The sequence below is a fragment of the Myripristis murdjan genome, chromosome 10 (genome assembly GCF_902150065.1).
Source record: "Myripristis murdjan chromosome 10, fMyrMur1.1, whole genome shotgun sequence".
NCBI classification, from domain to species: Eukaryota; Metazoa; Chordata; class Actinopteri; order Holocentriformes; family Holocentridae; genus Myripristis; species Myripristis murdjan.
Genome location: NC_043989.1, coordinates 6,654,276 through 6,680,186, shown reverse-complemented (window position 1 = coordinate 6,680,186; position 25,911 = coordinate 6,654,276). Strand labels below are relative to the sequence as shown.

At 42.8% G+C, this 25,911-nt stretch overlaps 1 protein-coding gene across 1 annotated transcript; it reads right to left on the bottom strand.

Annotated features, from left to right (window-relative positions):
• Nucleotides 1-155: 155 nt before the first annotated feature.
• Nucleotides 156-20,820, bottom strand: sparc (secreted protein, acidic, cysteine-rich (osteonectin)). The gene is made up of 10 exons (XM_030062490.1): nucleotides 20,710-20,820; nucleotides 10,936-11,001; nucleotides 10,320-10,373; nucleotides 8,250-8,337; nucleotides 6,914-7,035; nucleotides 6,375-6,495; nucleotides 3,608-3,741; nucleotides 2,903-3,051; nucleotides 1,208-1,356; nucleotides 156-651 (listed from the first exon to the last, which is right to left on the bottom strand). The coding sequence occupies exons 2-10, from the start codon at nucleotides 10,990-10,992 to the stop codon at nucleotides 623-625; spliced, it is 903 nt and encodes a 300-aa protein (XP_029918350.1). The 5' UTR covers nucleotides 10,993-11,001; nucleotides 20,710-20,820; the 3' UTR covers nucleotides 156-622.
• Nucleotides 20,821-25,911: the final 5,091 nt, after the last annotated feature.

Here is a 25,911-nt window from a genome sequence, read left to right as displayed (position 1 = left end):
ATGGAAAATAATCATAAAAAAAAGAACAACTCTTAAAGCAGTAGTCAAAAGATCAATGTACCAAAACAAAATACAAAAAAAAGAGTCCACCACCAAAAGAGTGCAAATACTAAATGCTTGAGGTTTTTTTTTTTAGGAAGCAAGCAAAGGGGTCATTTATTTAGAAACTTTATTTTTTGATTTTACAGTTTGTCTCCTCATAATCTGTCAAATTGATCTCAAATTCAAACCCTAACCATTTCTTTAATACACATATATAAAACATCGTCATTAACAAAATCATTTCAACCCGTTCCAAAAACAGAATACATTTACATCTGCGGCCAGAGGTCTTTAGTTTTATCTCGTCTATCAGCTTTAGTAGCCTTAACTGGGCATTTTGTTCCACAAACAAGGAAATTGGAAGTTGCATGATGACATTGCGTGATGGTTAGTACAGACTGTGCACATCTTTCTTTTTAATCTTTTTAGTGGTATAGGTAGGAAAGGTTGTTATAAAAAAAATTATTAAAAAAAAATTATTTGCTATTAGCACCGTTACTGTGATTTTTAATTTAGGGATCAGCACCTTGTCCCGTTAGTAGCGACTAGGAGTTGTCTTTCTGCTGCTGGTCAGAGGAGCTTAGAGGACGAGGTCTTTGTCCACATCCTCTGCAAACACAAAGCAGATCAGGAGAGCCATGAGCAGCCAGTCATCACCAACACATCAACATGGGAATCACACTGTCATAACCATCATATGAATGAACTGATGCACTGAAGGAAGAGGGAGTGAATGCATTGATTTACAACAGATTCTACAGTGGAAAAAAAATGTTCTAAAAATGTATAACTAAGGCTGTTTTGCTCTGCTGAACAACAACAAAACAACGGATTTGTACTTTGCACTTGTCACTTTTGCACCATGTGTTGCTTGTGACTGCCATGAGAAATGACATTTATCACTGATGTTTTAGATCGCTGAAACATTTACTACAGTCAAATCTCACCATACCTGCTGGAAATATCTGGACCCATGATAATAAGAATAATATGCAAATTGCACTGCCTGTAGCTGTTTTTCATACTGTTGAAGTGCTGGAGGTCAGATTTTTTCCTCAAACTTTTGTCACGCTTCATCACAGACGTGACACGATCGCTCAGTTACAGTTGAGGTACAGTTCGCGTGATCAAAGCTTGTGTGTGTGCCGGCGTGATGGATACTCACGGTCCTTGATGCCGAAGCAGGTGGCCCACTCCTCCAGGGCGATGTACTTGTCGTTGTCGGCATCGCACTGCTCGAAGAAGCGGGTGGTGCAGTGCTCCATGGGGATGAGGGGGGCGCGCAGGGGGGCCAGCTCTGTGTGGGTCAGGTAGCTGGGACACACAAACAAAACAGTAAAGATGTCTCTCTGTCGCCCGTCACACTCATTTCCTCATCAATATCTTTTCATCATACCAAATAAGAGAGAGAGAGATTAAACTTGTGCTTGCCCAAAAAATACCAAGGCATAATACTTTGCAAAAATGAAAAAAGCCTTTCATTAAATAGGCTTACCACCTACGCGTTTCAACTTCACAGCTTTTGTCAGGGCGTGGATTTGTTAGGTACATTTAATAACAATGGATTAACTGTTGGATATGCTTTTATGTGCAAATTGCAAGACATAAGCATAATGTGGCTGACTTGTGAAAGAGGTAAAGTGGACTAAAACGCCATCAACTGCAACATTAAATAGCTGTATTTCTGCCATATGTACAACCATATTGTAGAATAACCCCACTATTAATGTCAGTGTAACAGTAGAGTACCGACCAGATTAATGAATATCGGGGAAACCACCAAACATTTTAATAGATGCTGATACCGCAGCCTGCCAAGCCATGTAAATGCAGCATGAAAATGGAAATGTCTTTTTGGAAATGTCTTTCTGAGATGAGTTTGACACACTGTGCAGAGCTGTTTTAATTTGACTCTGCTGCATCATGTCATTGTGGAAAAACCTGTGCCTGTTTGGGCTGACGCTGAATTTAGCCGCCTCCTGCATGTTGCCATCTAGCAAATGCCTGCTGGGAAATGTCCACCAACCACAAGGCAAATGCTGGTAAATTCAGGCTGCGTCTGGTCCGGCTGTGGAGTGTGCTCGCCACTTTGGCCGGAAACTGCCAATTTTTGGAATTATTTATATTAGTTTGTCTGGTGAAGTGGTGAGGTAATGAAAAGGGTATGGTAATTTTTTTTGGATCCAGCAGCCTCTGTGGCCAGTGTATCAAAAGGTTTACTTCCTGCTGTGGTATCAATATATCAACCTAGACTGAACCCTGGGCTTGCCATTTTGGAAGCCAAACAGCTCCGGGCTGCCAGAGGCACAACCACTGCCTCAGCAACAGAGATATTTTGGTGTGCAAGATCCCAGATATGCTGACTGTGCCACGTCAAGGTAAAACCTCAACTTCGTCTGAAATTGCTGCAGTTTGGTACATCAGTATCAGCATCTTGCAGATATTATCTGATGGCATTGTGGGCAGAAAAAATGCAAACAAACTTTCCTCTCAGAATTACGTTATACAACAAATGAAGACATTTGGACATGTTGTGTACAAAAGAATCTTCCTCCTTATACTCTGATGCATCAATAAGATTTTAAATATAGATCTAAGAAAACATGGGGAGCACAAAACCACTTACCACAACTGAATGCTGTGTTTATTGGTTTGGCAAATGATTTTAAGCTGTCCAACTTTCTGTCTGTACCTCATTATATCAATGCATGTTTTGTTTTTGTTATTGTGTTCGTCTCCAACAAGTAAAGAGCTTTGGGTGTGCATGCAACTTATTTTTGTACTGTATATTAGTGGGATCGTATTGGTTTTTGTCAACAGAAATCAAAGCGCGATCTCAGTCTTTATTCTGTCTACATACCCATCAACGGGGTGCTGGTCGAGCTGGCCGAACTGCCAGTGGACGGGGAAGATGTACATGTTGTAGTTCTTCTCGAAGTCGTGGGCCAGCAGGTCCAGAGAGTGGTCGCCGGCCTGCAGTCTCTTCTCGTTCTCATAGATCTTCTTCACCTGAGAGATTTTCACACCAAAACGTTAGTAAATCGTCTAAAACAGCTGCAGTCAGTGCAAGATAGAAACTGCTGCTTATTATGGATCTCAAAAAAGTGGGCTATTGCACTGTTTGGATGCTGATTCTTACATAATGGGTTTTGTTATCCCTACAGTGAAAGCAGGCCACAACATAAACACATAATTTGTGATAACATGTGACCACCTTGGCTCACTTGGTATTACAGCCATAATCATCTGTGGTAGAGGCAAACCTCTGCTTTACCAAAAACTTTGGGTGGGATTAATGAACTGGTGCCAGCTGGAAAATGCATTCACCAAGCCTAAATATATCTCCCCAGTATTTATCTCAGTAATGAACAGATTAGATTCAGTTTCAGGCTGCAGTTTAGAGAGGGCAGACTGAGCTACACGAGTTGCTGGTTCATATCTTGGTAAATAAATGTTTAAAGTCATCATAAAAATTGTACCAGCAGAAATAAATGAAAACGCCAACCATCAACATCAGCACCCTGCAGAAACCCCCCCGTGCTGCATGTTACGGAGGTCCACTCACTCTGAGCTTCTGCTTCTCAGTCAGCAGGTTGTTATCCTCGTCGCGCTCGTACAGAGTGACCAGCACGTTCTTCAGCCAGTCCCTCATGCGCAGGGGGAACTCGTTCAGCTCGGTGTCCATGCAGGGCTCGATGACTGCAGGATGACAGACATGTCAGCATGTTGGTCGTGAGATGATGCGGCACACAGTGACGATGGAAAGTCAAAGGCAAAAATATCTTTGCACAAGAAGCGATCCAAATTTTAAATAAGAATCATGAGGTTTCTGACTCTGGACAACATCTAAATTTGACAGCTGACCCGACTGCTAACCTTATTCGTCCTGTCCTGTGGCTTGTTAGGTGACATTTTTATTCTGTTTAGTTTTTAAGTTTGCACTGAAGTGGACCACTGGTCTGTAAAATGTTTAGAGATTCTATAATACTACAAATTTTATGCATAAAAACAGATTAAGAGAGAAAGGAATTTAATTTTCACATGAGCAAACCGTTTGGGCTGAGTTTCAATAGCACATTTGAGTCCAGACGTTTTTTTTTTCTTTTTTCTTTTTTAATTCTTGTGGTTTAACCATCACTTAAATTTCTATTTCTCTTCTGCAGCACTTTGTAATGCTGTTTTAACAAGTGCTCTATAAGTAAAGTTCTGTTTCATCTGTGGCAATGGGTTTGCAGTAATCTGTTAAATTCTCACTCATTTCTCACTTATTAACACCTGCAGACTCGTGCAAAACAGAATCTCTCTAAAATCTTTTCAGTGTAAAATTCAGGGAACTTTTCGGCTTATTCAACCATCTGAAGGAAAAACAATTGCATCAGACGCTTCTCATAATTGCTCATTTCATGTCATCCTCCAATATCCACAGGGCGCAAGCTGAATCCTTTTCATTTTGATGCGTAGAACAACACCTTGATCTCCACTTGAACCCTTCAGCCCCGCTTCATCTGCACACTATAGGGCGTTTCTGCTGAGTGAACGGCTTTAGTTTGAACAGCGGGAGAAATGCAGCCTGCATGCCTGGACGAATCCTCCCATCTCTGTTCCCGAAGCCTGCCGGGCAGACATTACAGCTAAGGCCTCGCCGCCTGATCTGCCCTTCAATCACAGAGTCAACTCTATGCTGTCTGTGCACCCAGCGCCTCGGGTTCAACCAAATTACATCAGAGCTCAGATGCAGAGGAGATGGGCATGAACCTCACAGAACAAACAGCAGAGGACGGTAAGTTAAAGCTAATGCGTTTTGCAAGGTTAGGATAGCTTGGGCAGAATATTTACACAGTGGCAGTTTCAAATTTTAACGTTTAAGCTTTATGTCGCTTTTTGCCTAAAATCTATCCTCAACAATGGCAGACAGTGATCAATTGAGACACTCTTGAGTGCAAAAAAATGCTCGGCCCACCCTCCTTGTTTTCCTTTTGTACAATCCCTGCCTCAAGCTTCCCGTGGCTTTTAATTCCTGCATCAACCTGTCTCCTCTCCCTCCTCCCATCAGTCCCTCATGACTGAAGTGGATTTAAGGTGAAATCGCTCAGGGATAATTTAGCGCCACTTTGAACTGTGCATTCGCTCCGACAAAACGTGTCAGTGTGTCAATGTGTAAGCAATTAACTGTTTTTTTTTTTTTTTTCTTAAAATGCTTTTTTGCCTTCTTGGTCAGATTTTAGTGCCATTTTGGACAGCAATTTGGCTGAATTCTGAAATTACTCATTTTGATTAGATGTTCAAAATAGACACTCAATTTGTACTGCTCTGGTTTGTTTCTGGTGACAAGCCTGATTAAAAAGGATGCTGCTGTTTCTCTTCTCTGTCCCCAGCAACTCTTACACTGATTTTATTTATTTATTTATTTTTTGTCTTTCCATATTTGTTGCTTTATGTTTTGTTGATGCAGTGGTTTGTCAGCATTTTCTGCCACCGCTGGCATCATGGTGCCAACACTTTCTACTGCTTCCGGCTGCACACTCGGCTGTTTTCTGATCAAAAACTGCCCCATTTTTCTCCACCAAAATGCACCGGAGAGAGCTGCCTCATCACAGGCTTCCACAAATCACCTACTTTGACCCACAGGGACAAAACTCACATTCATGTATGAATAATTGAGATTTCAGTGGAAAAAAATGTGAGCAGCTGGATGAAATGAAAAAAAAAAAAGTCCTTTGCGTATTCTGAAATATATTTTTTCCGCCTCATTTTTAATTTCATTTCATGAACTTTCAAGGGCAAATTTCCCCAAGCGCCCATTAAAGTCTTACCCAGACTCGGTGTGTATCCAGCACGGAGGTTATGTTCTCGCTTAATTCTGCAAGTATTGAATATCTATGCATCAAAATGAATCCTAATCATTCCTTTCATCTTTCGTAATCAGTCTGTTAATCCTCATCACGCCATCCAAATCTCAGAAAGAAGAAATATAATCTTTAATGGTAATGACTGAATCTTTGATGAAATCCTTTAATGGATCATTTGCCCTCGATGATTTGATTTTTCTACCGCAGCCACATCTAGGATATATCATAATTTTTCACTATGATTTTCTGATACCGCTAAAGATATGCTAGGGTTTTAAGCCAGGGCAAAGACAAACAGAAATGAGGTGTGAAGAAATAGAGATTTGCTTGGTGCAGGAGTGACCCTTTTCCCATGGATTTCTGCTCTGTTGTTTCTCCTGTCCAATTGTTCGGGAAAGCCTGAAGGATTAAGGCTCAGGGGACAAACTTGGAGAGGACCTCCACAACGGCTAGTGGTGCAATAACAAGGGTGTAAGAGCTCACATTTGCAAGATCCAATGTAGTCGAGGTGCAGCTTGTGTCCCTTCTTGGTGCCCTCCAGAGTGCACTTGGTGGCGAAGAAGTGGCAAGAGGAATCGTAGGTCTTGTTGTCGGTGCCGCAAACCTGAGGAGGGAAAAGCAGAGAGAGATGACTTATTGGCTCTTCATGTTTTGCAGTGTTATTTTACCAATATCATCCATTTGCTGTATGGTTTTATCCAAACCATCTAACACATGATTTCAGCGTTGGTAGCCACTGTGGGAATCAAACCACTAACACTGGCAAAGAGCGTGCTGCCTCTGCTCTGATTAACAATAAACTGCTGTAGCTTTAATGCACATAGTGTCCAGGTATTATGACCTATATTTGTGACGGTGGAGCCACTCAGTGTCAAGCAGCAGAGGACTAAGTGAGGTCTTGCTGAGGTGAGGATATAGCGCGTGCTATTTTAATAACTGTCCCAGGACAAATTAAAGTGAGGCTGTGATTCTTACTCAACACAAGGACAAAGAAATGCCAGACTACATGTTATTGAACTCACGTGCTCGAACTCTCCGACAGCAGCGGGGCAGGTGGAGGGGTCCTGGCAGACACACATGGGGGTGTTGCTCTCGTCAACCTCGCACACTTTGCCCTTCTTGCAGTGGTGGTTCAGGCAGGGGTCTGGAAAAATACCAATAGAAAAACAGAATTACGGTTATGAATGATGGAGTGGCCTCATCCAGACACTTTCGGCCCAGACAAAACACTCACTCTTTGATACGATTTCAGTGTTCTGAAGCATTTCCTGCCCAAAGGCAAGTGAAATTAAATCACTCACATTTGCGAAGCCAAAGTAATACAACAGTAGACAACAGTTGCGCACTTTCATAAATAAACCCATAAGGTGCACAAGTAGACCACAAGGTATTAAATATATACATTGCATTGAATTAAAAGGTACACAGACATGTCTGACAGCAGAAAGAATTTTGATGCATCAACTTTGTTTGAATAATCTCATTATGTGTTATCAAACTTTGTTCATTGCTATATATTTCATTGCCAAGTGGCCAAGATCTGATTTTTTTCCTCAAATATGACACAGATCTGATTTTTTTTTTTTTATTCCAGTCTGAATAACAGCAGCTTTTTTATTGATGCTTCTTGCTATTGTGCGATCCCCTTTGGTGCCATACTGTTCTGTCTTAGTTTATTCCTCTTGCAACAGCTCAGTTGCTCTATTTCACTCTCTCCAGCCTGCATTTTGTACAGTTTAGCTTCTATTTGGTCCTGTTCTGTTTCTCCCCCCTCCACTCAGCCAGAACAAAATGTCTCAATTCTCCGAGTTGCCTCCTTAGCTAATCGGTCTAGCACACCCTGCCATGTATATACGTATTTTCCTGTTGCTGGCGTTGCAGAGAGCCTGTGGCTGTGCCCCTCTTTCCTAAATACTAGGCTTCGCTGCCTCTTACAGCAGGGTGGAACACATAATCACAGCCCTCTCCTCGGAGAATGAGGCAGTCTGTCATTATGGCTGTTTGCCTTGCCAGTCTGAGGCGCTGCTGAAGCCGGCGGTGTCTTACAACGCAGATCCTTGGGAGGATGGAGGAGTGAGAGGCAGCTAAATCAAACACTATCAAAATGTGCCTCAGGGTAGGTCAGTGTCAATGATGCGCGAGCTAACGCACATGACACATTTTATTCCAAGTGTCACGGCCTCAACTGCTGCGTTCGAAATGATTTATGCAAGTTTGACTCATTACTTTAGCTTTAGACTTGAGGTCAGCTGATTGTAGATGTTTGCATGTGTGCATATGTGCGTGGTATAAGTGAGTGTTGTAGCAAGCAGCTATGTGTGTACGCATATGTGCATGTGTGTGTGCGTGTTGACTTACTCTCAGCAACAACATCCTCGACAACCTCGATGGCCTCGTCAAACTCTCCGGTCTCGATCTGCACTGGGTTGGCCCCAACCTCGACCTCCTGGGTAAAACAATGTCACAGAGGTCAGAGGGCGACCATAAACCGCAGCTAAACTTTTCCAGGACGCAGGATGTTGAGGTTTTTTGGATTACTAAGAGTTAAAAGTAAATAAAAAGAAAGTCCTTGGTAGGGAGAGGAGGTGGTGTGGAACAGACTGTGCTTCTAAGTGCCTCTTAGAGCAGAATGGGGCGTCAGTAACCTGGAAGTTTGAGAAATGTAATTCTGATGGGAGCGGCTGCCTGTCAGGAAATTTTGGGTGAGGGAAGTCATTACACTCCCTTCACCACTTTATTCAACACAGCACCCAACTCCCAGTGGCTTTGGACAAATTTCCCTGATTTGATAGAGTTAAAAGAAAAAAAAAAAACAGAGGACCCTCTCTGAATTAGATGGAGCAGATGATTGCCATGTGAAAGTTTTTGGATCTATTTATGCCCCGCTTGTCAAATGAAGTCCACTTAAACCAAACCACCTAAGTATCCCTGGCTTCCTGGAAAAAAAAATGAAAACGTCACCGCTAAAGAGTGTTAAAGAGAGGTTCCTCCCCTAAAGGCCAAACAGAGTCTGGGAGAGAGAGAGAGAGAGAGAGAGAGGGGAGCGGAGAGACCATAATGTCCAACAATAACAAGCAGCTGGATCCACATGTGGTGAAGCCATGAAAAACGTAACGGCTTCCTGACTGGCTGGCCGACTGAAATCTGGCTAAAATTAAGGGCTGTGGGATCTCTGGTCCCTCCGGAGCTCTGGAACAGGAAAACGTTCACATGACAGCTCTCTCGAACAGGAATATTTAGACTGCTGCATTGTTTACAGCAGGGACTGGTCACGCACTGCTGGGAAGAGGGTTACCACTGGCTATGAAGGACATCCTCATATATTGGATGAGCCCCTTGATATTCAATTAAGTGATCTTTTCCCCCTAGCAATGCAGCATAGAAGCGTTCAGGGAGGAAACGTGCAAGATGTTGCAAACATTATGAACTCATTTGGCTGAAATTTGGCCGACGTATCATCAATGGTCCAAGCATCTGCCGATCGGATCGTGTTGGTGATGTGGACGTGGGATTTGCGCCATCAAGACGATTATCGTGTGTTAGCCATGGCTATTGTATTGCATTCATGTGCTAGTGGGAAAGTCTGACATTCGGAGCTTCCAAGTCAGCTGCTAGTGGGCACTGCATTCATGCGCTGTGTTGTCAAAAAAAAATAAACAAACCATTACGGAGGCTGCAGCTTTGCAAGTTGGAAAATTGTCCAGCGTGGGCAGGGTTTTGTGCTCTGCTGAGTGCCATCTGGTTTATCTTGCTTCCTTTGCCGTTATCTTTTGCTGGCCCAAAATCAGCGGAGTGTCATAGAACAGTGAGGATTCATATGAAAATCCTCCGGTATCATATGTAGATATTCCATCAAAACCTGTTTACTTTGCATGCACAGTCTACACTGTTGTTATTGCTTCTTATTTGGCTTCACCGTCTTAAGCCCGTGGCCCTGCTAGGATTAGATCATCTCTCTGAGCAGCTGCGTGGCTCCCCAGCCTCACACATGAAGGCCAAATCAAACCCAGATGTGCACCAAGGAATTGAACTTGTACTCTCTGAAGGATTAGTGCGGCACTGATATAAATCTTTCAGTGTTTTCTCAGATTGCACACACCAGGGGTTTAATATAGCTATCAGATATGTAACAGATCCCTTTCCTGCAAAATAATCATGATTTGCTGCATCTCATGTTTTGCCTGGTTGATCAAGTGAATTAGCCTGGAATATTTTGAGAGGCTGTGAGGTATGTTATAGTTAAGATAACAGTACATCTCTTTTTCTTTGCACTTTATGAACATTCCTGTTTTTCTTGTATTACATTTCTCATAATATAGTGTGGATTTCTTGTGTCAGGCTTTATTCAGATTTGGGTTTAGTTTATCTTTTTTCAGACGTTTTCAGCCCGTGCACAGGATGAATATCATCAGGAGGGAAAAGACAAACCTCAACAACTGGCTCCTCAGTTACTGGCTCTTCCACGATGACCTCCTCCTCAGTCTGGGGGATGTAAAACACACACACACACACACACACACACACACACACATTAATCACACACTTGCATGTGAATGCAAAACACACATAGACTCTGGAGAGCACTTGAATGAAGGAACACTTGGAAAAGAAGCAGAATGACCACACACACTCTCTCTCTCTTTCACACAAACACACACACACACACACTTGTGGATGCTCAAAGGAAGTGCACTTGAATGAAGAAACACAGAGAAGAAAACGCAATGATTATGCACTCTCTCACACACATACACTCACACCCAGAGAACAAAACACATACCCACCCACACCCACACACACATATACATACACACACACACACACAGACTACATGCACATGTTAAATCTTTATACACTTGCACGTGAGCTTGCAGCCACACCCACACACAGGAAAACACACAAAGGAGACAGGAGGATGACACAATAGCACACACAGACAGGAAAACGTGCAAACAAAGGAAAATGCACATAAGAAAAAAACAAAAGGAGAACACACACACACACACACACACAGAAAAATACACACATGCACAGTGTAACTTACAGGAGCAGCCATGGCGTGGCCAGCCAGGCACAGAAGGAAAACGATCCACACCCTCATCTTCAGAATCTGTCAAGACAAAAAGAGAAGCAGGTCAGACACATTTTCTTTTATTTTCTCTTCTTTTTTTTTTTTTTTTTTTATCCCCATCAACTTCAACAAAACTGCATAGATTTACATTTTTTTATGCTTTTGTCTTGTTTCCCAGAGGAATATTCTTCATAGAGCATTGATTCCCAATGCAGTTTCCTCCTCTTTCAAGGCTGACATAAATCTTTATGACATAAAATGAAAATACATAAATCTCAGCACCCTACAGGAACAGTAGAAGACAAGGAGCAAACAAAACAAAGCACATTTCATTCACTTAGTTGCCCTTTTATGTTGTTGTTGTTGTTGTTGTTGTTTGGCCTTGGAATACACTGATAATTACTTGTATGCATTTACTCATAAACATGATAATATTAATCGTCGGAAAACTAAGCATTTTTGCTGAATGGCTTTCATCTTCTCCACATATCTGTGAATAAATCACTGGAGTAATAAGCTTAGTTACACCCTGCGAAAGAAACAGCAAAAATATTTAATAGAAACGATTCCCTGCAGAAAGTTAAAGAGCTTCAAAGGAACTTCAGGGGTTCTTCCCACTGTAACCAGAGGGGAACCCCGGAGGGCTCCTTGAGGAACCCCTTCATAAAGAAATTAAATTTTTAAAGTGTTTGTGAGGGAGCTTACGGCACAAAAGATGCTTATTGGCTCCGTTTAGATCTCAGAAGAGCCTCTAATGAGCTCTTATTGTTCACAGTGTGGGCAACAAGGGCATTTAGACAACAGGCACAATATGTAACACATTTCCAGAGCCTCACAATGGATTAATGGAAGCTCTCCAGTTTTTCAAACAGAACATTCAGTGTCTCCCTTGTTTACTTGCAGGCCAAGTTAAAATTGTCTCTAGCTGTTTGTGGTTTTGTTGAAATGGCTTCCCCGGTTCAGCCCAGCGTCATTTCACTCTCTGAATGCGAATGATTTTGTCATTCTCGAGCATAAATCAGTGCTGCTGTCTCGCACAGTAGCCGATTTCACTAAATTAGATTTACTTCAGAAATACCACTAAGTAGTCAGGATCAACAAGTTTGTACAGAGCTCCTGTAAAATACAAGCTTTATACCCAACAATCACACATGACTGCATTTTTCCACACCCCACGGCCACACACTTTACCACATTTCCATCACGCCATAAAAGCATTTTTCCCCTTAGCCCGCCTCTATTGGTGGATGTTTAATTGCCTTTTAAACGATGACAAATTCACGGAAATATGACATCAAGCACTAACACTGTGAAGTCAGAGGTTCAATTCCCACTTGGGCCACCTATACTAAAATGTGTGTTTTTAGTGATTTTTACGCACTTTGGGTAAATCCTCCATGAAATTCCATACATGATGCGATTTTTCCTGTGCTGCTGACCCCTACAGGATCACAGCAGGAGTAAAATATGCAGGAGTGAACCCCGAATTCCAGATATATCTTCAAAACCAACATTCCTGACGTGACTATAAGAGGAGAGTTGGCTATCTGCCCTGCAAACGCCTCGCTTTGCTCTGAGTATCCATTGTTAAGGGCATGATATGATATCCTCCCTTTTCTTCCTCCATGTCTCGCCCCCTCCTCCCCACCTTCATCATGTCTCATCTGAAGGACTAAATAAGGGCTCTTTTGTCTGGCGGCGGGACATGCCATTACTTTTTCCCATATGGTGCAGTCTCGTGTTCGCTCGCTTCCTCTCTCGCTATCAGTCCTCTACCTCTCTCACCTCAGTCTGGATGCCCTGTTTCATCCAGACATCCAGAAACACTGTTTATCCGTCAGAGATCAAACAGCCTGTGGCTTATAGGGGTTTGTTAAAGCGATCCCGTCCATGTCTGAGGAAGTTGGCTGCACAGATCAAAAGCTTTATTGTTATTCCATTTACCGTGCTCCCCTTGATATTTTTTGTTTTGTTATGCACCGGATATAAAAAAAAAAAAAAAAAGACTTGGACCTAATTAGCCAAAACAATACCTTGACAACAGACTCCATCACAGAATTTGAATTCACAAGTTGAGACTCAGAAGGTGTACAGCGCTGTTTTTTATCACCACGCTCTGTGTAACTCTTTCTGCCAGGGAAATTCCCCATGCGAGGCAACGAGGCTGAGTTGAGGTGAATAGAACTGATCTGACACAGTTTGTGCAATACTCAGTGTTAAAGGCGATCAACAGGGGGATAAGGAGATTTACAAAACAGAACTGTGAATAGTCTGAATTCCTGCTCGTCAGATAAGAGGTCAGCCGGTTTAAACTGACAGCAGATTAATAAAAATAAATGCTCTGACCTTCTCTGCGAACATTTCCAAACATGTTGTAGGACAATTTGGAACTTTTCTCCACCTCATGCTTTCAACACAAGCAAGAGCTAACGGCGCAGACAGGGAAGGAGATGAATGCTACGGCTCTTGAAAACATTCCCTTGAGGGAAATTGAACCTGACATTTGGGGATAGAGGAACACCTCGCTTGGCTGGTTGCCGGGTGCCCTGAAAAATGCACAAGGCCCCTTTGGCACAAAGCATCTGAACAAGACAACATGTTTAGACAGATGCCGTAAAAAGGGTAAAGTGTGCGTACAGTCAGTCAGCAGAAGACGGTGTTGACATTAGCACATGTGTGATTTGACATACCCCCGAGCCACTTGTGTGCTTTTTGTCATTTGGAGTCACAAAGATTTATCACTGCTTCCCTTCTGGGCTCATTTATTTTCAATTGTCTTACTTGTTTTGGGGTCTGTCTAAAGAGACTGAATTATTTGTTGTTTGGATCAGTGGTTTTTTTTTTTGTTTTTTTTGTTTTTTTCTCAATTTTTGTACATGCTGGATGATGAGAGCCACATTGGCTCACACTGAAGCATTGTGGTAGCTCATTGTTGAAGTCTCAGTATAAATGCATCTTCCATTTATACTGCATCCTGTTCTTTCTCAAATGTTCGCAACACAAAACCCATATTGCCTCGCTGGTTTCCTGAATTCTTCCTCTGCATTCTGAAGGCTATAATAACAGCGATTTCATGTTTTCCGTCCATTTTTTCACTTGTGCAGCTGTTGCATGTAACATTTGCGGTAACGTGCAAGAACCCTACCACGACTACATCTGCAGATCTTCATTAGTGACCATCACAATACATCAGTGATACTTTTGAACACTTGAATGTAGGAGGGAGAGCAAATAACTGCAACAACAAATAAAGGAACTCGTGCACACTGTATAAGCAAGACGCTGCTTCACATTAAAATCACAATACCCGCTCAATCTTCCCTCCATGATGATTCTTTAAACATGATTGACGCCGCCCTGTTGCCGCAGCGATCAAAAGGAATTGTCCAGCAAAACTTTAGCGCTGATACAGAATTGAGGCAGGGCGCAACAGGGACTTCCACAACGGTGACCACTGTTTGTGAAGGTCCACTGCAGTTAGGCCATGAAATTTCAACTGGGTTTGGACATGGAAAAATACAGACACCCTGGCAGAGGACGCAGACAGTGACGTCTCCAAATAACCTCCGCACAAGGAAAGGTCTCTGTGCCTTTGAAAAAGTGGAGCTAAAAAAAAAAAAAAAGAAAAAAAAAGAAAAACCAAGAGGTGTTCTGCTGACGGGAAATTTTGTGAAAAGAACCTCTAACAAACACATAAGTAGCATGTCTGACTGAGAGTGAGAAATTGGGTAAGCAAGCAACGCTAAATCTGATTGCAAAGAAAGAAAATAAAAAGGGTCCTCATTTCCAAAAATGTCAGGTCAGTATTTGATTTGGAGGAACACGGCGTTCCCATCTCATGTCCTTTTTAACATATTCCTATTTAGTCAGACCGGGCTAAAGTCACTCCGCTCTCCCCGGCAGGAAGGAGAGGGCCGGACGGACTGACGTAACAGCAAAACAAATTATTTTATTTGGAAAGCTGCTCTCATAATCAAACAGGGCAGAGGCTAAAAGGGAAACTTCAGTCTCATAAAGAAGTCCTTTTTCCCCTCAAACGTATTTAATTTGGGAGGTTTGTTAGGTAAGCAAGCAGCCGCGGGGTGTAAACTCGCAATGGAGGAAAACAGCCCGGCACTGCTACTAATACAGCTATCTCTCTCTCTCATTTTTTCTCTCTCTCTCTCTCTCTCTCTCTCTGCTTCTGTGTCTTTTTCCAGCAGGCTTTAAAGGGAACGGATTTAGAGGAATTCTTTCTGCCTCTCCACGGTGACATAACAGGTGGGTTGGATGCCTGGAAAAACAACCTGGGATACACAGTGGTGGCTGTCTGTCTGCCTGTCACAGAGTTTCCCAGCAAACACTGCAGGCAAACACCAGAGGCATGCAAAGGGGTATAAAGAGGCAAATGCACTGTAAAAGCACTGGGAATAAACAATCTTTCTGTCCTCCTGCCTTTAGCTCTATTCACATGGGACAAGCATTATGTGGGGATCTCATTAATGCATCAACCTCCAACGTCGGCATTTTGCGGAATGCATTTGTAAACGAAAAAGAAATTCAGTGAATCCATGGTATTGTGGATACATTTGTATAATGTTAGGATTTTTACAGTTTCTCATTTCCCAGTTTAAGTAAGTGAAGATTTCTCTGGAAACTCCAATGCTGCCTGCATTTTTTTATGACAGAAAAGACAAAATACATAAACAAAAAACTACAAATGATTGCTGATCTAGCACAGGATCAGCATGATCATGCTTTCACCAAAATATAGCATGTAATTTGTGCTGTGGGCATGAAAATCACCAAAGATCTCTGTAGCTGTTATGGTGGTTTCCAATTAATATTAATCCTGCATCCTTTACTAGGCTATAGTTTCACAAGCTCTCCATGCTGTGCACTTGTCAACTCCATTCAGGCGCTGTTTCTTCAAACTGGTTGAAGTTTGAGACTGATTTATGGCCAACCAGAGGGGAAAAAGATGCACAGATGACATAGGGAACCTCTACAGTGCCTTCCAAAATTTGCTTTTCATGATGAACTGATGCATTTGGCAGTGGATCAGCCCAAACAGGCAGTGGAAGACAAATGTTCAAGAAATCTGAATGTGGTTAAGTAAACAAAATCTGTCAGCCCCAGAGAGAGGTCCCGAGGTTGCACCTTTTTCAGCAAAGGCTAGAAAAGTTGAGATGCACATAGTGATTGCATCCACTGTTCGCAATAACTGATTTATGCCAACATACTGTGACCAACATGATAAACAAGTCACTGAAAGTCCTTTTATTTGCAGCACTTGTCAGCTGAGATAAGTTAGCCACGGCTGAACTTTCCACCGCCATCAGATGTCAACATCCAATATTATTATCTGTGCTTCATTACTTAGGCTGCTCGCAGTTTGTACAAGATGTTCTAAAATGATTGTTGGCATGAAAGTATCGCCCAGTATAGGCGTCTGTTAGTCATCTTAAGGCCTTTGCTTACATGTTTATGAGAAAACAGTCCTTTGTGTTTTTTAGAAGTGGTCATTAAAAGGCACTCAAGTGGAGAGTTTTTCCTCCAAAGAGACTCTACGTTGCATTTTGATGAAACTCTTCAATTGCAGCTGCTTATTCTCACTTCGTAAGTGAAGTGCTTCTTTTTTTTTTTTTTTTTCCCGAGGTGCACTCCGCGAGCTTCGTCGATCACAGGGCACAGTCCAGCTCCATCCCGAGGTGAGTGCTTCCTCCTTTGAATGTCAAGCCTCTTGAATCCAAGTTGCCTTCTCCCAGACTCGCAATAAGACACCCAATGACAAATCCAATTTCTCCCCAGAGCGGAGGAGGAGGGGTAGGAGGAGGAGGAGGGGGGGGGGGGGAAATCCCTTTAAGTGGGCTGGACAAAGAGTAGTTTTCAGTGAGAGGGGATTCGGGGCAGTCACTCAGACCGTCAGTCATCCCTATCACTCAGGAAACTCCGAGCACAAAGGAGAGAGGGTGGAAAAAACAGGAGGAGAGTTAAGGGGAGAGCTTGGGAGAAAAGTAAGAAAGCGGTGTAGAATCTGTATGTAACCTGAGTTCCTCATCACCTGACCCCTTTGACTCATTTTCCCGGGCCCCCTCCCTCCTCTCCTCCCTCCGTCGGGAAAGAGCCTCTGTTTTCTGGCTTCCCACAGACAGGCTTCACCGAGTTGTTACTGAGCCTCTGGCCTCAGGCGATAAACAGCTCTCTGGAAGCCAGGTCCATCAGTAATTTGATAATCTGCTGTTCGTCTTTTCCTGTCTTCTGTCCAACCCAGCATTCCTCTTTTATCCCCTTTCAAGTGAGGGGCCAAAAACTCCTGGCACCATGTCCCGTTCATCACCCACACAAAGCAATGGCCTAACCACAGCTTTCCAGTTCACTTCTTCATATTGGACTATTGTCTTTAAGAGCACCTGGATAGAAACATTTACCTTGGTGTCTCATTTTTATGTGATTTTGATTCCATTTTGCTTCACCTTGTTGTTTGTCTTGAGCTTTTGCTTGCATCTTGCACTTGTTTTGTTAAATAAACTTGCTAAATAAATGAAAATAAAGCTTTTTAAGGTGGTGTGGTATGCTTAGTCCAAGAGAAAAGCGCTTTTGTCATCTCCAGTGACCTATCCCACACTTTCTGTTGTATGTAAACTTAACCCTCTGAACCAGCCAGTCAGCAGGCCAGCCACAGTCTCAGGTTAACTTCAGGCTGTTGAATTACTCATCCGTGTCATTTTCATATCACTAAATGCTTTAAAACTCTTTAACACGGCTGTTTCTAAACGCTCAGTGTGTGGTGGCTCTTTCCTGCTGCACAGGAAGTGATGCGTTTTGATGCGGACAAAGACAAAACGGCTGAAACTCAAACTCCGTCAAATCCAAAGAAAGAAAGGCGCCGCAGTCCCGCCCCCAGACCGTTTGATTGACAGGCGACCTCCGGTGCAAAACACCGAAGTGATGAGCGCTTATGAAGATGTGTCAGACCTTCATGTGAACTGTGAACCAATCAGTCAGTTCCTGGCCTTTTTTCCTCTCTCTCTCTCTCTCTCTTCCTGTCCGAAAACCCAGCACCTCACTTCCAGTTCTGCCGCTCAGATAATAAATCTGAAGCGAACATCTCCTCCAGCCGCTTTGACACCCCTCCCCCTGCATTTCCATCCCACTGTGATTTTACACTTCCACCTCAGCAGGAATGACTCACATTTGGGTTTTCTCTCTCTCTCTCCTCTCTCTCTCTTTTTTTCCCTCTCTCACTGTCTGCCTGTCTCAATCTCTGTATTTCATTTATATTCTCTCTGTATGTCTCGGACCCATTCTTTCACTGTATTTCTCCCTGTCTTGACTTTTTCTTCACCTATCTTTTTCCTTTCTCTCTATTGTATTTTACACTTAGTTTGTCTTTCTTTCTCTGTCTCATTCTCTATTTCTCTCTCTTTAATTTTCTCTTTCTGTCCCACTTTTACTTACTTTCTCCATTGCAATTTGTCTTTCCCTGTCTCTTTCCCACTCTCTCTCACTCCTTTTCTTTGTATTTCTCTCTTCCTCTCTCTCTTCCTCTCTTCCTCTCTCCCTCTCTCTCCCCCCACATTTCTCCCTTTCTCATCCTGCATCCTGTCTCTTTCTTTGCAGCCTCGATAGTTCAGTTTTTTTGTCGACCACGTCGCGCCGAGACAGGAGCACAATCCGTCCTCCCTGTCAGTGGATTAGAGCCTTTCTGGAGATTGCCAGGCTGGCCCGGCATTTCCCAGCATCCTCGGCCCCCGCCCCCCCCCACCCGCTCACAACGCCCCACCACCCCTGCACCCCAAAGACCTGCCACCTCAACAATTAACCACCTTTCACCCACCAGAAACGCTCTCGTCTCCACCTCGCTCATACTAATGCAGATGTATTGTCTCTCGGCCTTAAAAAGAGACACACTAACACTGAGGGAAAAGCCCCAACCAGTGCAAAGAACGTAAGAAACACAACTTTTTTTTTTTTTTTTTTAGATCAAAATCAAGTGACTGGACTTGTGTTTCTTATTTCCCCTCCATATAATTCAGTTTGAGAGGTGAGGAAAGGACTGTTGTGCATTTTCTCGCCTGCAGGAATCTGCACAGCCCCAGATCAGACTAAAACAAGTTGTGAGAAAAAAGTTGAGAACAAGGAAATATACACATCACATAAACCCTTGTAGCCATAATTTATCTAAATATGTAATAGCACCAGTTTATCTCTCTCTCCATTCTCTCTCTCTAATTCAGTTAATTATCGCTGTTTATCAGAAAACAATATTGTCATAGCATTTTTGAGTGTCAGTTTCTAATGACTTGAACTCAGGGAGCAGTTTTTATATCCAAACAGTTCTGTTATGTTACATTACTTGTACATAATCGCTGGTATCCTCATAAGCTGAGAACATGCAGCTTTACAAGTAATTTAAAAGCCAGTAAGAGCATGTCAGTCTCTCTCTCTTCGTCTCTGTCGGTGGGTGAATATGAGTGAGATCTGACAGTCGGGAGGTGGGAGGCTCGGACATCGGGACAAACTCACAAAGCTCTCAAACAGCTGGTAACGAGTCCCTATGGCAACCCGCATTCCTTTACGTGGGAGTAATTGGGGAGGGGGAGTTATGGAGCGCAGGAGGGAGAGAAAGATATGTGGCTGAGAAACACTCCCATCGCTCTCTGGGTCTTTGTGAAATCCCTTCCCTCCCCCCTCTCACTTCACTCCACTAAGTTTATTTTCAAGACTGTTCATCAGCAACAATTCTGCGGAGGAGTTTAACCAAACTAAGTTTTCAAAAGTCAAATCACAGCCGATGCATTCCAACTGTAAACACCCTGTGATAACAAATTAATTGACTTGTGCGTAATCACCAATATTCTTGATAATGTGGCACAGTATGCTGTTATGCAAATTCTTCAAACACCTAATCCTACTGTGTGTGCTTGTGTGTGTTCATGTGTTTGTGTGTGTGTGTGTGTATAAGCTGTAGTCTGTAGTCCCGCCTCCTATTGCCTATGTGGCACACAATACCTCCACATTGTCCCAGAGAATGCAGCCTCATAAGAACAGCTTGTTTGCCTACTGGGACAGATTTCCTTGCAGCTGCTTTGGCAGTAATGATAGAGGAGACCCTCAGCTGAGATTTGCGTCCACTTTTAGTTTTCTCTCTGTAGTTTTAGTGGTCAGAAACAGGGTTGGAAAATGGGAAATTAACACCATTCACCATGCTGGGGAATCTGTGCCTGTATACTCCAGCAGGTAACCCAGCATACACTTCTGTTCTGTTTTGCTGTTAATATATACCTGGCTGGTAAAGGAGCAAATGCGGCTGGTAGATATTTAAAAAAAAAAGGTTTTGCTGTCCTGCTCCTGTTCACCTCAGTCACACTGGCATGTCAGGAAAACTAATGAGTGAATGTCAAATTGTTTTTTAGCATCTGTTGCCCTAAATCTGTCATCCAAAGTATCTTCTGGAGAGAAAACTACGGAAAAGTTTAAATACACATTTTCTTTAAACTGTTTGTTGACAGTTTATCAGTTTAGGGAGTGACTCACTCGACTGTCTTGCAAAAATAATAGTTTAACAGTAAGTTCTAGCCAACTTTTTGTGGCACTCTCTCCTGTATCAGTGAAGAAAAACAACAACAGCACACAAATCCTGCCGTGAAAAGGAGATTAAATTAAATCGTCTAACTGTTAGAATATATGTTGACACATTGCCGAGGTCAGACCCCGGCGGTGGCGTGCAGGCTGGAGATGCTGCGAGGAGTGAGGAGCTCTTACCTTCAGCTGCGAGCAGAGCAGAGGAACCAAAAGAGAAGTCAGCTGTCTCCGGGGCCTGCGACGATCTAACAGCCAGACCGGTTCACACAGGAGACATTTGCAGTGGGACGGCCCAGTCGGGACGCAGACCCCATCCACCACCCCTCCCCTCACACACACACACACACACACCTCCCACCCTCCCCTCTCTTCCTGGGCTGGGCCTAAAATTATCTCTCTGCTCCCACCAACTTGAAGCAGGGCAGCAGCTCACAGGCTTCTGGTTACTTTGCAGGCACTTTGATCTGTAGAGATGAATGAAGGCTATCACAGAGTTTCATGAACACAACTGCTACTACTAACAATAATAACAATAACAATAATAAGAAGAAAAATAATCCAATCGCCTCTCTGTTAGGTTCGCTAAATTTATGCACATTTATGCTTATTTTTACAATATTAGTTGTACTTTTTGTGGCTAATACTGGACAGTGCTCACATAGGACCATGAGACACTCATCAGGATAGGGAAATGGTCAGCTCACCACTCTGTAAACTCTCCCGCCGACTCCGCAACCTGGCCGTTCTGCTGAGCAGCGTGCAGGTGTTGGATAGTGAGCCGGGCGACCTCCGTGCCCCCGTTTTCCAGTGGGACAGCGGCTTCTGTGTCGTCTTTTGTTTCGCTTTGGATCACAACGAAATAAAACAAAAACTTAAAGTGGTTGATGTGGTGAAAATGATTGAGTGAAAAACTGCATTTGGTTTTGGAAAACAATTATCCCGTTTCCCTTTCTGCAGAATAATTTGAGCGCCACTATACCAAAATGAGGTCAGGCAGGAGGTGCTGGGAGATCTCAATGTCTCAATTTGTCTTAACTCATCCGACATGGTAGACTGTCCTTATTTATTTAGCCTTAATTATAAGTAAGGACAGTCTGACATGTGAAATCCCTGTGATATTAATAAACCAAGCTGTGAGACTGAAGCTATTTTTTTTTTTTTTTTTTAAAAACTTGACTGATACGATCTGATCGTTTTTGAGGTTCAGACTAACCCAAAACTGAGACTTTTTGCTTTTCATGTGGAGTTGCTGTGCCGCGCATCCATCGTCCCCATGTCTTTATCCCTCATTTGCATTAATGCACACTTTAATATGGTGAGTAACTAGGCAAACTCTTTGTGAAAAGACAAGGGTGGTGTTTGCATGTGACAGAGTATGGCAGCATATGGCAGTGGACACACCCTAACGTGGTAACTTGGAAAATCTGTGATTAAGATACAAATATATGCCATATTTTCAGTTTAAACACTGTGGAATCAGTGGCTAATTAAAAACTACAGTGACAGTGACAGCAACAGCAAGAAAATGAAGAGAACAGAGCCGCCTAAGCAGTGATCTTTAGACAACTTTTTCACAAAAAAAGAGTTCATTACTGAGCCGCAGGATGCTGGGAACAGCCTTGAAACAGGAGACTCAGAGAAACGCCATCTAACACGTCTGCAGTGTTAGATAAAGCGCTGGCCTTGTTTATGAATTCTCTACATTGTGTTTATAGCTTTCACCCACATGTGTTTGTGAGCAGTTTGTGTGTGGAGACTTATGCCATACACAAGGTTCTGGTGAAGGTCCACCACTGTTCTGTCAGGAGTCTTTGACATTGACGGTTAGCAGTAGTTTTAAATCATTTGAAGTGCACCGACCCACTAATTGCTGGGGTTGAGGAGTAAGATGTTAGTGCTGCAGGGTAACAGCAGGTTTAGGATAATTATAAAGCTGGTTATTATCCTCGTCTCACAGCAGTTTCTGACTAACCAGCGTGTCTTTTTGCCTGCATAGATTGAAACTGAGCTCTTAACAGGCAGCCGGCTTCATACATCGCAGTGTAATCTGATGCATGACGGTCCTATGGCTTACACAACCCGTCATCCACCCCAAAAACCTCTCTTGGCGGACTTTCTCGACCTTTATACTAGGTCACCATCCTCTGCATCTCATATTGATGCCAAAAGGCGCCTTTAGTGTATCAGACGCAAAAGGGGCGTGACCAAGCTGCGGTATTTGGGCATGAGAATGGGCTGGGCTAGCAGAAGGCTTTAGCAAAGTGGTGGGTTTCTCACGAGAGCTAGCAGTGAGGTTGTGCTGTAAATGGTTAAAAAATGATAGGAATCAACATTTTAATTAAGACCAGGTCCTGAAAAATACCAAACCAATCCTTTAAGCAAGGCTTATACTCCCTGATCCACCCCACTGGAGCTGGGCAGAGGTCAGCAGGTGAAGACTGTGGTTGCACCAGGCAAATTTTTCTGCCTGAAACTGGATGCATGAATCAGGGTGGTGCAGAACAACAGGGTGCATGGCCAGCCAGCCCTCCCTAGATAAATATAGATTTCAAAGAACTGATACCAACTAATTTATCGTTGACACTGTTGAACTTGTGACTGAATGAAACAACACTCTTGACTGTGTTTATGTTTTGCAGGTTAGTAGTGTGTAGCTCCTGAACTGCACCGCAGGCTGTAACAAGTTGGTGGTCAGTCGTCCCTGCTAACTTTCTAAAATCACATTTCTAACCACACAGGCATCAATGTGGGTTGATGTAACTGAGTGTAATATTTTGGACTAGAGACTAAAGTTTGGTTGTGACAGAAAATATTTTGCTGATTAACCACCGTGTTGACTAATGGAGCAGGCAGCCTGTCTGTGTCGGACCGGCCAGCAAAGAATGTTGTTTTAAGAGCTGACCCAAAGCCTGTCAGGTTTTGGACCAACATAAAACTTAAAAATAAAAATAAATGTGTCGGCTCCGCGGTGGAATTCAGAGGAAACAGAAAAGTTACAAAGAAAATAAATGATCGCAATCCCTGACAAACAACTCAACGCTTCCTCACCATTTATGGAGGTTCCTCGGCATGAATCGCAGAAGTCTGGGAGAGCGACAGTAGTCCTGTGCTGCAACTTAGAAAAATAGCTAAAAATAATCGTTAAAAATTGCCTGACCTGCTTCTCCCGTTTAGAAAGTGTGTTTGATGCCACAGCTGTCATGAAATTTTAATTTATGCACATTGCAACTTTTCAGTTTGTTTTCAACTTTTATTCCCAGCAGGTCAAAGCACTACAGGTATGTAAGAGTCATATACATAGTGCAAAATCAATAAACTCATGCTTTAAAATTCTGATGTGTTGTGTCTGTGATGGTTGCCTTTTGTTTCACATATTTTTTCTGTTTCATGATTGTTTGGTGAGGAGCTTTGTGGTTTATGCATAGATAGGTGCTATACAAATAAAGTTCACTCACTTGTATTATAGAAATTCGTATTAAACTGACATAAGATATGCAGATATTAGATATGTTAAAAAAAAAAGTTTTTATTGCCTTATGAAGATCACTGATTGGAGGAAATGGGTCTCTCTCTCTTTTTCAGTTTATTACTGGTGACCTCATTGCTGCTGCCATTTATTGGCCTATTTGTATGTTATACTGTATATTCCCTATAACTGACTAATCCAGTAATGCATTATTGTATTGCTGATTAACCTATGACTTATAGGTCTTATTCCAGGCTCCTGTGGAGGGTTCTAACTCTGTGAAAACACCCAGTCCTCCTGGGATGCCGCAGCAAACACTCAGTCGCTGGAACATTTACCTCATCAAGTTATGATTCACGATCCAGGCTTCAAGCACCTGCCGTCCGCCGACAGACAGAAGCAAACAAACCTGAATGGATTCCTCACGGTCCGTCATGGAGGCGTTCGTGTCTGGGTGTTTTGGGGGCGGTAGATTGCTCCTGTCTGTTCCCACCGTGCAGAGCAGAGCTGATGTGAGGAACAGCTGGACGGGAGGAGGGAGGAGGAGAGCCGCGATGCAACGTGGCATTTTCCATTCTGCCTGGAAGCCAGAGTCAGACTGATGATGGAGAGAAAACAGGAGGAGGAGGAGGAGGAGGAGGAGAAAGAGAGGAGAGGAGGAGGAGGAGGAGGAGGAGGTGTAGACTCCTCTGTTTCCTTGTACTTTTTTCTCTCCCCCTTCCACATCATCTCTCCTCTCTCTCTCCCCTCACTCCATTTGTCTCCTCCCTTAACCCCCTCTTTCAGTCCCTTTTTTCTCTCCTCCTTTCTTCTCCTCTCACTTTTTCTTTCTCTCCGTGTTTAACCCATCTCCATCCTGCCTTCATTTTTCTTACTCTCTCTCCCCCTTTCCTTCCTCTCTCTCTCTCCTTCTCTCTCTCTCTCTCCCTCTCTCTCTCTGTATACGTGGCAACTGGAGCAGCAGCTGAAGATAAAGTCTAGAATTGCAATTAAGGATAAATTGTCTGTCTGCAGCTCTGCAGATTAGCTATCTCATGTCCCGAAATCACCGCATCACTTTATTATCACATCATACCGCCATATTATCACCATGCCCACACACCTTCCAGCCTTATTGTTATTATGGAAAATGAAATATGAAACTCAATGCAGCCAGACACAGACTCTGCTCCACGTCATACGCTGAAAAAAAAAAAAAAATGAATATCGAGCCTAAGAAATTTAAGATACAAGAGAGCTGCAGCCAGTTTGTTTGGCTTCAAATTTCAGCTGGACTAGAGCAGCTGAAATGAACAAAAACTGAAATGTTTGACTGTAGCATGTTTCGGTTAGAAATTTGTCATCCGACTTTATAGCAGAAATCACAAAAATTCAACAGTTAAATGTATCCATGCACTTTTTTTTTTTTAGTTTTAGGTTAGTGGATTTCATAATGATAAGTCAACATTGCCTTAATCAAAGGTAAAAATTTGTCGTACAGTGAAATCCTAAGCCTAACCCAAAATGTTCCCTTTATGATGACTTACATATGACAAGTTATTCAAGTCCAGATATTTTTTTTCTAGATGTTTTGATTAGTTTTGTTGGTGTTTAAGAGTTTCGTTTTCCCCAGGCTCACCTGTAAGGGAAAAGTACACTTCAACTCTCAGCATGTTTTTAAGTCCAAAAAAAAAAAAAAAAAAAAAAAAAAGAGGCACAGAGGGGGAAGAGGAAGGCAGCAAAGGACTGAAAATAGTTAAAACCAACAGCAAACATCAAAGATTTTTTTTCCTTTTACCACTGTTTCCTCTATAAAGTCACACCAGCTCTTAAAATGATTACTACTGTACGTCAAGGCACAGGGAGCCTTTTCAGTTTGATAGATGTTTTGCTCAAACCGGCCCCCTCCTCCTCCTGCTGCTAATACTCCAACACAC